General features: G+C 41.6%; 1 protein-coding gene across 1 annotated transcript in view; it reads left to right on the top strand.

Moving 5' to 3' along the window:
• The window catches only part of KLHL3 (kelch like family member 3), a 121320-nt gene that overhangs the window by 24534 nt on the left and 83867 nt on the right, over positions 1–12919 (top strand). Inside the window, exon 3 of the mRNA XM_047778696.1 lies at positions 8877–8983. Within this exon, the coding sequence (XP_047634652.1) occupies positions 8877–8983 (107 nt within the window). The remainder of the gene's footprint in view (positions 1–8876; positions 8984–12919) is intronic.

Genomic DNA, 12919 nt, shown 5'->3' with positions numbered 1-12919 from the left:
AACAAAAAAAACTGGAGAGGAATGGTTGAGGCAAGGAGAGAAAAAGAGCCCGAATAGACACTTTATTGCTTTGGGTGAGTTTAATGGGAACTGAAGACAGGCATATTTTGTTTTGATGAAGGCCCGGATGAAGCATTTTGCCATCCAGGGGTCAAGCTAATGAAATGTTACATGATATTCCAGGAACCTGGGGTTATTTCTTTCATTATTTTCACATTCCCCTCCCTCAGTTTTAAGCTATTTTAGTTGAAGTATGCATGTTCTTTGCAATTTATGAATCACACAATTCACGTTGTGAATTTCCTGTTCTTTTGACTCCCAAGGTAGAGAATAGGCTGCTGGCATGGTAACCAACCAAGCTTCCTCCTCCTCTTGTATTTTATCACTCTTCTCTGGTCAGACCAGCAGCTGCTTTGGGGCAGCAGAGCCCTAATGGCTCTTTGTGTCCTGACTTAGCATCCAGTCAGCAGGTGGGCATGTGGTCCTTGTTGGAATAGCTCCCTGATCAGCCTGAAAAGGAGACACACATCTTCTCTTGGATTTTTACAGCTCTAACCTTTCATTTCTCCATTGCAAAGAGTTCTCTGCTCTCATCTTTCTTTTTTTTTAGATTGTTTTATGCTATGGCTTTATTACTAGTAATGAGTCACCTTGGCACATTGCTTTCTGTTTTTCTTTTCTCTTTAAGTATATCCCTTTTGTAGCCTTAATTTTTTATTTTTAAAAATTTTTTAATTATTATTATTATTTTTTTACTTCTTGCTTTTAGAATAACTTAAGAAATAATGGGAGTTCCCTTTGTGGCTCAGCGGTTAACACACCTGAGTAGGATCCATGAGGATGTGGGTTCAATCCCTGGCCTTACTCAGTGGGTTAAGGATCTGGCATTGCGGTGAGCTGCAGTGTAGGTCTCAGACATAGCTGGGATGTGTTGCTGCAGCTGTGGCATAGGCCGGCAGCTGTAGCTCCCATTCAACTCCTAGCCTGGGAACTTCCATGTGCTGCAGGTATGGTTCTAAAAAAAAATACTGAAGTACAATTGATTTATAATAACGTGTTAGTTTCAAGTGTACAGCATATACTGTACACTGATTCAGCTAATTTTTTTGGAAAATTATATTCCATTGAGTATAATTTCCTATGCTGTATAGTAAATCTATATTACTTATCTCTTATGTATAGTAGTTCATATCTTTTAACCCCATACTTCTCATTTGCCCCACCCCTCTTCTCTTTGGTAACCTTAAGTTTGTTTTCCATGTCTGTGAGTCTATTTCTGTTTTGTAAATACATTCATTGTATTTTTTTTTAGATTCCACATATAAGTGATATATGATACTTGTCTTTATCTGACTTATTTCACTTGGTGTGATAACCTCTAGGTCCAACTATGTTGCTGCAAATGGCAGTTTTTCATTCTTTTTTTTATCACCAAGTAATATTCCAATGTGTATATGTTCACACACACACCGCCTCTTCTTAAGCCAATCGTCTGGGCACTTGGGTTGCTTCTGTGTCTTGGTAGATGTAAATAGTGCTGCTATGAACATTGGCATGCATGTATCATTTTGAATTAGAATTTTTGTTTTTTTATGGATATCAATTTTGCTTTTCTTTTTTTGGTAACAGCTTTATCAAGCTATACCATACACTTCACCCATTTAAAGTGTATAATTTGGAGTTCCCGTTGTGGCGCAGTGGAAACAATTCCTGCTAGTATCCATGAGGATGCAGGTTTGATCCCTGGCCTCGCTCAGTTGGTTAGGAATGTAGTGTTGCTGTGAGATGTGGTGTAGTTCACAGATGTGGCTTGGATTCCACATTGCTGTGGCTGTGGTGTAGACCAGCAGCTGCAGCTCTGATTTGATCCCTAGCCTGGGAACTTCCATATACCACAGGTGCAGCCCTAAAAAGCAAAAAAAAAAGGGGGGGGCTTTACAATTTATGGCTTTGATTATATTCACAGAGGTGGGCAATCAACAATCAATTTTAAAACATTTTCTTTTTCTTTCTTTTTTTTTTGTCTTTTTGCTATTTTTTTGGGCCGCTTCCGAGGTATATGGAGGTTCCCAGGCTAGGGGTCGAATCGGAGCTGCAGCCACCGGCCTAGGCCAGAGCCACAGCAACGCGGGATCCGAGCCACGTCTGCAACCTACACCACAGCTCACGGCAACGCCGGATCGTTAACCCACTGAGCAAAGGCAGGGACCGAACCCTCAACCTCATGGTTCCTAGTCGGATTCGTTAACCACTGCGCCACAACGGGAACTCCTAAAATATTTTCATCACCCCCCCAAAAAAAATCCTTTGTGCTTTCGTAGTAATCCCTCTGTTCTCCCTACCCACTCACCCTGCAGTACGAGATAATCATTAATCTACTTTCTTTCTCCATAGATTTGTCTATTTTGGAATCATGTAATATGTCTTTTGTGACTGACTTTTTTCACTTGGCATAGTATTTTCAAGATTCATTCATACTGTAGCATGTCTCAGTATTTCATTCCTTTTTATTGCCGAATAATATTTCACTGTATGGATATACTGATTTGAGGCCATTTGGCTCTTATGAATAATGCTGCTGTGACCATTTGGGTACATTTAAGAACATTTAAGTTCTTGTGTGGATGTATTCTTATTTCTCTTGGGAGTGGGCTTCCTGGGTCAAATAATAACTCAGTTAAATCTTCTGAGGAAGTGTCAGACTGTTTTCCACAGCAGCTGCACCACTTTACATTTCTCTCAGCAGTGTATGAAGTTTCTAATTTCTCCGTATACTCATTGACATTTGCTATTTTCTGTGTTTTTGATTATAACCATCCTAGTATGTGTGAGGAGTTATTGTGATTTTGATTTGCATTTTTCTGATGACTAATGATGTTGAGCATCTTTTCATGTGATTGATGTCCATTTCTATATGTTTTTGGAGAAATGTTTATTAAGATATTTGCCTGATTTTTTTTTTTTGGCTTTTTAGGGCCACACCCGCGGTATATGGAGGTTCCCAGGCTAGGGGTCGAATTGGAGCTGCAGCTTCCTGCCACAGCCACAGCAACGCGGGATCCGAGCCATGTCTGCGACCTACACCACAGCTCATGGCAACACCGGATCGTTAACCCACTGAGCAAGGGCAGGGATGGAACCCGCAACCTCATAGTTCCTAGTTGGATTCATTAACCACTGCACCACGACGGGAACTCTTTTTTTTTTTTTTTTTAATTTGCCTGTTTTAAATTGGGGTATATGTCTACTTATATTGAGTTGTAAGGTTTGAAGTTCTTTATATATTCTACAAGCCTCTGTCAGATATATGATTTACAAAGTTTTTCTTTCATTATGTAGATTTTCTTCTCACTTTCCTGATGTCCTGATGGTGTCCTTTGAAGCACAAAGTTGATAATCTAATTATCTGTTTTTCCTTTTGTTGTTTGTGCTTTTGGTCCTATCTAACAAACCATTGCCTAATCCAAAAAATCATGAAGATTTACCTCTGTGTTTTCATCTAAGAGTGTTATAGGTTTAGCTCTTACATTTACGTCTTTGATCTGTTTTGAGTTAATTTTTTTGTAAGATGTGAGGTAGGGGTCCAACTTGATTCTTTTGCATGTGGAAATCCAATTATCCCTTCACCATTTGGTGAAAAGATTGTTCTTTCCCAGTTAAGTGGTCTTAGCACTCTAGTCAAAAATCAGTAGACGGTGAAGGTGAGAGTTTGTTTTTAGACTCTCAGTTCTATTCTGTTGATCTATATATAGCTCTCTTTGTGCTAACACTGCATTGTCTTTTGCTTTGTAGTAAGTTTTGAAATTGGGAAACCCAAATCCTTCAACTCTGTTTTTTTTTTTTCTTGTGATGAGAACTTTTAAGATTTACTCTCTTAGCGACTTTCAAATACACACACATTTCAGTACTAACTATAGTTGTCATGTTGTACATTACATACCAATGACATTTTAGATGTTTTTTAATGAAGTATAATCAGCATACAGCATTATGCTAGCATATGTATACTAATGTATACTAGTATATTAGTAAATAATGTATTAGTATACATATATAGTAATGCGTTAGTAATATATGTATTATATAGTAATATCTTACTATAGATGATGTATATAGTAATATATTACTATATATATGATGTATGTATAGTAATATATATAGACATATTACTGTATATAATGTATGTAATATATATATAATGTATAGTAATATATAGAGAGAAATATATTAGTAACCAAGGTATTAGTATATGTATACTAATGTAGTGGTTTGGTACTTGTATATATTACAAAATGATCACTACAGTAAGTCTAATTAACATTCATCACTGTACATGCTGACAGAATTTTCTTTCTGGTGCTGAGAACTTTTAAGATTTTCTTTCTTGGCAACTTCCTGCTATATGATACAGTTATTAACTATAGTTGTCATGCTGTACATCGCATCCCCCATGACATTTATTTTATAACTGAAAGTTTATACCTCTTGACTCCCTTCTCACATTTTGCATGCCCCCCTCCCACACCCTCTTTATCTGTGAGCCTGATAGTAGTGGTGGTGGTTGTTGTTAATAGATTTTACATGTAAATGAGATAATTTGGTATTTTTCTTTCTCTGTCAGACTTATTTCACTTAGCATAATGCCTTTAAGTTCCATCCATGTTTTTGCAAGTGGCAAGATTTCTTTTTTAATGGCTGAATACTATTCCATTTTTTATTGAAAGGGAATAGTATTCAGCCATTCAACTCTGTTCTTTCACAGGATTGTTTTGGTCATTCTAGGTCCCTTGCATTTCCATGTGAATTCTAAGTTTAGCTTGTACTGTCTGCAAAGAAACCAGATAGGGATTTGATAGAAATTGTGCTGAATCTATAGAACATTTTGCGTTAGTATTGCCATCTTAACAGTATTAATCTTCCAATTCACAAATACTGGAGGTCTTCCCATTTATTTAGGTCTTGTTTAATTTCCTTCAGACTGTGCTTTATAGTTTTAGGGTATAGGTCTTGTACTTAAAAAAAATTATTCCTGGAGTCCCGTCGTGGCACAGTGGTTAACGAATCTGACTAGGAACCATGAGGTTGCAGGTTTGATCCCTGGCTTTGCTCAGTGGGTTAAGGATCCATCGTTGCCATGAGCTGTGGTGTACGTCGCATATGTGGCTCGGATCCTGCGTTGCTGTGGCTCTGGTGTAGGCCAGCGGCTACAGCTCCAATTAGACCCCTAGCCTGGAAACCTCCATATGCCACGGGAGCAGCCGTAGAAAAGGCAAAAAGACAAAAAAAAAAAAATTATTCCTGGAGTTCCCGTCATGGCGCAGCAGAAATTAATCTGACTAGGAACCATGTGGGTTCTATCCCTGGTCTTGCTCAGTGGGTTAAGGATCTGGCATTGCTGTGAGCTGTGGTGTAGGTTGCATACGGGGCTTGGATCTGGTGTTGCTCTGGCTGTGTGTAGCTGGCAGCTGCAGCTCCAGTTAGACCCCTAGCCTGGAAACGTCCATATGCCACGGATGTGGCCCTTAAAAAAAAACTTCCTGAAGTATTTTATTAATTTTTGATGCTATTGCAAATAGAATTATAAAAATACCACTTTTGGATTGTTCACTGCAAACATATAGAAATACAATTGATTTTTGTATGCTCATCTTGTATTTTGCAACCTCCTTAAACTTGGTTATTTATTCTAGTAGATTTTTAGTGGATTCCTTAGGATTTTCTATATTCAAGATCATGCCATGTGTGACTAGAAATAGTTTTATATTTTTCTTTCCAATTTGGATGCCTTTTAATTTTCTTGCCTTATTGCCCTGGCTAGCCACCCTAATCTTATCTTACTTATCAGCAGTATTTGATACCAATGGTCATTTCTTCCTTTTTGTAGCCGTTTCACTTGGCTTCTTGGACATCATGTTCTTTTGGTTTTCCTCCTGTCTCACTAGCTGCTTTCTCATCTTTTTTGTTGATTCTTCCTCTTCCCCTTAACATTTCCCTCCCCTGAACTCCAGAGCCTAGTATCTGCTTGCCTATTGGACAGTCCCACTTAGATGTCCAAAAGGCAGCTCAAATTTACTATATCCAAAACTTAATCTCTCATCTTAAATGAAGTATTTTGTGGAAAAAAGAAGAAAAACATTAATATTTACTGAATGTTTACTCCTAGTGCTGTTCATTATCTTGTTTACAACATGTCAGTTCTATGGTATTCAGGGGACATTAACCCCGGTCAGTTTGATTGCTGGGCCCGAGCTCCTTCCTAATAGCTCTGGGGTATTTCCTACAAATAGCAGTGTGTGTAGCCCAGCTTTTCTCTCCTTGAGATTGTCCTCTGGAGTAGTATGTGATCGCTCAGAAAAAAGGATCGTACAGGATCTCTGGCAGATGAAATTAGAAGTGCTTGTGAGTCAGGCAGTGTTTCTGCAGCTGCCTCTTCCCTTTTCCCTGCATAGTGGAGACAGGGATGTCTCCCCACTGCCAGGGAAAGCCTGCCTTGAGTTTTTAGCAAGTTTCTCTTGGTCACTTCCCCACGTTAGGGTTTCCCTTGAGATACACTTCCTCCCAGTCAGAACTGCTCTCATTTATTTGCTTGACTAGATTCTCCATCTTTATTCTTCATCCCGTCTTGTCTCTTCCCTGTTTGTTCATGAATTATCAGCTCTTTTGGGTGTGTGTAAGAGATCTCACTTTGACATTTGCTTGTTTAGCACCTGGCACTGAAAATATGCTTGGCATTTCTGACCTATCTCTGTCAACACTTTCCTTATTTAAATACTGGTTACTGGAAAAAATTGCCTGTACTTTTAAATAGCAGTGATGACTCCATTTTCTCCCCCACAATCTTTTATAGAGGTGAAAATGTCCAAGATGAGTCTTTTCATGTTAGGAACACATTTTTAAGATAAATTTTATCTGGATTTAAAAAAAGCTTCTTCTCACGTGGCAGCTGCAATCTCATTTATTCCCCCACGATTTATGTCCCAGGGAAGCTAAAAAGATGAGAAAACTGGTGAGGTCAGTTTGTCCATTTCTTATGGCCTGCTAGGGGCAGAGCCAGTTCTGTTCCCAGTTGAGCTGGTTTATTTTGATAAAGTTCATGTATAGGGTGTGCTCTTTACTGCAGGATGAGGTCCCACCCCCAGATTTTGCCTCTTGGTGCGCAGAGCTCTCACCCTTCATACAAGACCTTCCTTGGTTCCTTATTCCATATGCGGAGCATTTCCTGATCACCTTTCCCTGTTGGAGCTAAACTGGCTTATGTCTTTTGCCATTCTAAGTGTCACCCAGTCGTGAGGCATTATGCTGCCATAGCTGGAGTCGGAACTAGATTCAAGACTAGGGCTTCTGTGGCTTTGGACCACTTCTGAGCTCCATAGATCAGGTGACCCTTCCATCCTTCTCAAGCTTCATGACTCTGTTTCTCTGATAAGGGAAGCTGGACTAATGTCTGACTACTTGGCAGTGGTTTAATGTGCTCAACCAGGAGGGAAAATATGTTGCTTCTTTTCCATCTATTAACCATGGGAGACTCATTTTGTTTATCTCATCACTCTCACATGGAACCCAGTCTTGACCTCAGACTTCTCAACCCAATGTAGTGTGCTCAGTAACCACGACCAGTCGGTCATGGTTGAAATGTATTTGTCCTCTAGGTCTTCTCTCCCATCTCTAGGGTTTCACACTAAAGGAGGGACCAGTGGTGACCAGGATACCAGAGAGGTTAGGAGCATGGTTTCTGGGATTCAGCTGCTTATATTTAAATCCTGTCTCACAGTTCCCTTTCTGTGTGACCTTGGGAAAGTTACTTAACTTCTCTGGGCCTCGCTTTCCTTTTTTTTTTTGGTAATGTGGGACATAACAATAGTCATACCTCATAGGGTTGTAGAGTGGGCTAAATGAAATAATATGTATTAAAAAAAGAGCTTAGAACAGCATGTGGCATGTTATCTCAATAATATTAGCTGTTGTATTGATAGTAGCCATGATAAGAACTTGAAAGGCTGATAGAGGAAAAATTCTTGGAATCACAGGGTCTACTGCTACTCTTTCAGTATCCAAAGTAGTCAGATGTTCATTCTGTCTATGAGTGTGGATTGATCCTATTTGAAAAAGTCCTTCATGTAGGCATTCATTTATTTAGTGAAAATTTAGGGCCTGCTGAGTGCCGTGCATGCAGTCAGGTGTCTAGGATATAACAGTAAATAAGCCCTTTTCAAAGTCCACAGCGTCATGGGGGCGACAAACAAGTAAAAAGTCATTGCAGTTTCCTTAATCATTGCAATGATTGGAGTTTGTGCAGGGTCTAGGGAGCACAGTACAAGCACAGTCTTTCTGGTGAGAGTGTTTAACCTGGGTGGGAAGAGAAGAATACTTGAGTCCTCCAGATCTGGCTGGCCTCTTACCAGGGTTTCATGGGCAGTGGATTCCCTGGGGAGTACTTAGTACCTTTTCTCGCTGGTGGTGCCCCTCAGTGACTTGTGCATGATCTGCGGCATTCGTTCAGTCACTCAGCTCACAGCCCTGAGCTTTTCCACTGCTCCCTGAGCTGCTGTTGCCCTGTCTCCATCCGAGCTGGTGGAGCTGGGGAGCAGAGATGTGAAGGCAAATGAAGAAGCCCTGAATTTGCAGCGACCTCATAGTCGGATCACTGCAGAGTTGAGTGCCTTAGGAAAGCATGAATGTGACTTGGAAAGCATTATCAGCGACTTGGAAAAGGCAATGCGTCTGTCCCCATGCCCAACTCAAGATACGGCAAGTCCGTAGGACACCCGTAGACTATGATTGTGCAGAAAGTGGGTGGGAGAAAAAAATACCTTTGTATGGCTGGGGGTGAGTGTTGGTGCTGTGACCCATCCTGTCCCCTCACTGGTGTCTTACAGCAAACAGCTGTTGTGTGACGTGATGATTGTGGCAGAAGATGTCGAGATAGAAGCCCACCGTGTGGTCCTGGCAGCCTGCAGCCCCTACTTCTGTGCAATGTTCACAGGTACGGCGAGGATCAAACAACAACCCGTCATTAATGGGCTGCAGTCCCATTGGGAGAACATTGAGGGGGGTGGCATGACGGGGCGGGGGGCGGGCAGCAGGTAGGAGGGAAGAGAAACCTGTGATGCCCACCCTGAGGAGGAGCCTCTGTGTGCCAGCTGCTGTGCTTTGCACCATGGAGATGCAAAGAACGGTTCTGGACCCATGGCCTCAGTCAGGCCAGTTGAGCTGCCGTACCTATTGCAGCTCCTTCTGAGGAAAAAGGCAGAATCATAGTCCTTGAATTCTCAGACTCTGTTGTGCATCATCATCATCATGTCTGGGGAGCTTGTTAAAAGTGTAGATTTGGGGGTTCATCTCCGGGCCTCTGAGCTTTTGTTTTGCAGATGGGGGACACTGAGGATGAGAGAAGGGAAGGGACTTGCCTGAGGTCACCCAGTGAATGAGTGGAGCTTGGCTTCTGGAAGCCTGGCCCCGGGCTGGCTGGCCCAGCTGGCCCACATCTTGTCATTCCTCAGCCATTCCTTCTGAGCAGGGGCCTCAGGTGTCCTCCGACCCTCACAGGAGTGTGGGAGAGATTTGGAAGAAGATTTGGAGCTCGGGGTGGGGAGAGTAAGACATAGGAACAGTCCCCATCTGCATTCAGGTGCAGCACCTTTGCCAACTTTCCAGGGAGTCTCTGTTTCCTGGACATGCCAGATAGCCCCGTCCAACGGTTGCGTTGTGTTACTCCGGCCACTGAATTTCCCGAAGCCCAGGGGCTCAGCTTCCTGTCTGTAGTACCTTGCAGCACATCTTCTGAGCCAGGTACAGGCAGTGTTCTATCCATCCTGCTGGCTAAAGGCCAGCTGGTCTGGGTGTGACGCCTGGGCGAGGTCAGGTGTCCCTTCCACACTCAACAACTACCTTATGCTTCTCTGTGGCCACCATCACCCTGCACTCTCGTCTGTCTCCTGCTTGGCATCTCAGGTACCCACTGTGTCTCGTCCTGCAGCTTACAGTTCAAGTGTAGCCTCCTCCTAACCACCTGAGCCCGAGTTCCCCACTTGGTCTCTTTCTGTTCCATAACTTGACTCTTTTTTCCCACAACATTTATCACTGTCTGAAAATCATGTTGATGGGAGATACACACACACACACACACACACACACACACACATACATATATATGTATGTATTTCCTGAATTTCCTTACTAGAAGATGTCCCATGAAGACAGAGATCTCTTTGGATTTGTTTGTTTGTATATCCTGAGCATAAGAGGAACATATTGTGATGGAACATAATAGGACGGAAATATTTTTTAAATGAACATGATGTCTCCCACCCTTGATAGAGAGTTTTGGGCGCTTGGGTTCATGTATGTCACTGTTGAATCCTTAGTGTGTCCACCCTGCCCCCCAGGGCTTGGGGTTTGGGAGGCAGTGAATAAGTGAAGGTTGAACAAATGATTGTGGGATTGCTAAGAATGGGTAAGTGCAGGCACATTTTTGCTAGATAGGCTCCTACCCTTTGCCTAACAGTCCACAGCCTCTGCTGGCCAGGAGTGGTTCCTATTGGCACAGGACTTAGCACTTGGGTTTTGAGAACTCCTCACATGTGTGCCCCCTTGGCTCATCATGTGAAGAAGCTGGTCTCAACTTGGAGCAGTGCTTCTGTTAAGTGGACCAAGCCACTCTTCCCTCACTTTGAGTTTTGGGCTACAAATTCCACAGTGCAGCCTGGAAAACCAACTCATTTCGCTCCCTAGAAATTTGGAACCACATTCACTTTGTAGTAGTCTCAAACTCTAGCAATAAGTTTTTTTAATTTCCTTGTTTCCCTTTTCTTCATCCATTTCTCTTTCTTTTAAAATACTTTATCTTGCCTGCAATAGCTGTTTAGCTGCAACTTCAATAAATAGCTTTGCTAGCCATTCTTTTCTGAATGTTGTTTGGGAAGTCCAGTGTTGAGAAAGAGGTCTGTTTGGAAGTGCAGTGAATTGTACTGGTGGCTCCAATTTTGCTTATAAACTTGCTTCTGGAGTAGCAAAAAGACCTAAGCAAAAACAAGGCGATTTTTTTTTTTTTTTAATGTCCATGCCTGTGGCATATGGAAGTTCCCAGGGGTTGAATAGGAGATGGAGCTGAGGCCTACGCCACAGCCACAGCAACACTGGAGGTGAGCTGCATATGCAACCTATGCCACAGCTTGTGGCAATGCTGAATCCTTAACCCACTGAGTGAGGCCAGGGATCGAACCTGCATCCTTGGAAGCAATGTTGTGGTCCTTAATTTGCTGAGCCATGATGGGAACTCCTCCAAACAAGGTGATTTTTAAAAAGGAGAGAAAAGATGCTTCTGAATCAGGCCTTGGATTCTAGTAATCGGAGGGAGGAGAGAGTCAAGAGAAGAAAGCAGTCCATTGTGATGCCGCCCAAGCCCTCCACTGAGTCTGGTTACCATCCGTCCTTCTGCCCTTCCATCCACGCATCCAGCCACCCACCCACCTATGCATCTGTACATCCAAACACGATTTACATATGTTCATTGAAGAAAAAAAAATTAGGAAATGTAAGCGAGCAAAAAAAAAAAAAAAAATCACGTCTAATGCGGTATTTACTCTTGTGGTACCTTATGCTTTACTTTAACCACTTATTTCATTACTTCGTCACCATCTGATTTCCCTCCAAAATCATAAGCTTTGTGAGGGTAAAAACTATGCTTTTTAAATTCACTGTTCTGTCCCAACTGCCTGGCATGATCTTCTGTATAGCAGATGCTTAATGAAAATTTGCTTAATTGAATTTGGCAATGTATTGCCAATATATTTTCATGGCAATGAAATCACCTCTACATCATAATTTTAATGGCATCATAATATTCCATCATACGTATCCTAATTGAAAATACATTCCTTATTTTTTGTAAATTATAGTTCTTTGTGATATTTTGTTATTATAAATCATGATAAAATACACATCCTGGCAACTTAGTCTTTTTTATATTGATTAAATTTAAATTAAATGTTTTAAATTGGTTAAATTAAATTTAAATTTAATTGATTAAATTTAATTGATTAAAGTGTGTGCACATGCTGCACCTTCACAACTCTCAGAGCAGTTGTACCAGTTTATGCTTCCATCAGCCATTTATCAGATATGTGTATTTTCCGAGGCCCTTTGGTTTTGCTTAAACGTTGATGAACAGGTATAAAAAAAAGAGTAACATTGCAAAATTGTGTTCTGACTATCATGGTCAGCTTCAGAATGCATAAAATTAGTAATGAAAAGGCCCTGCTGACTCTTTAAGTCCATTCCTATCAGCATGTTTAAGGCGCCAAAGAAAATTCATGTGACTTTCTTCTGACCTGAGTGCTGTGATTGAGATCTTCTAGTCAGGCTTAAAGTGTTTTTATTTTTTTCATCCTGAGTTCATATTGCCCAAATGTCCTGCAGTGGTTCCAGGTACCAGCCCCACTCCTCGGTCCTTCCCAGAAGAACTCCTGGGAAAAAATGTATACCTGGGGTCTGAGTGCCTACAGGAGCGGGTCCACCGGCAGCCAGGCTGAAATCGGGGAGGGCAGTCACCTGAGTTGCTCTTCACTCTTTTAGCAGCGTGTGATTGGAGGGGCAAGGTTGGGCTGGTCCTGTCCTTCTTTTCCCTGTGAGTGTGGAGTTCTTAAGATTCTCCTCAACCCCAGCCTCCCCATCTAGCACCTCCATCCCAAAGGGAGATAACTTTCCCAGAGTAGTCCAGTTTTTCCCCCTTCTTTTTATCACTCCCTTTACTATGGGTTCTGTGTATTACAGTATTGGTACTCCATATGGGCCCCTACGGATCATCCAAATACTTTAAAAACAATTGCATTTTATGGCATTAAAGGAACTGGGTTCTAAAGAATATGTGGGTTTGACCAGAATGGTCTGAGGTGGTCTTATCTGGACTTGGAGTAGCTCA

The sequence above is a fragment of the Phacochoerus africanus genome, chromosome 4, assembly GCF_016906955.1.
Source record: "Phacochoerus africanus isolate WHEZ1 chromosome 4, ROS_Pafr_v1, whole genome shotgun sequence".
Classification (NCBI taxonomy): domain Eukaryota; kingdom Metazoa; phylum Chordata; class Mammalia; order Artiodactyla; family Suidae; genus Phacochoerus; species Phacochoerus africanus.
The sequence above is the reverse complement of the archived record's forward strand: the minus strand, read 5'-3'. Positions and strand labels throughout refer to the sequence as shown.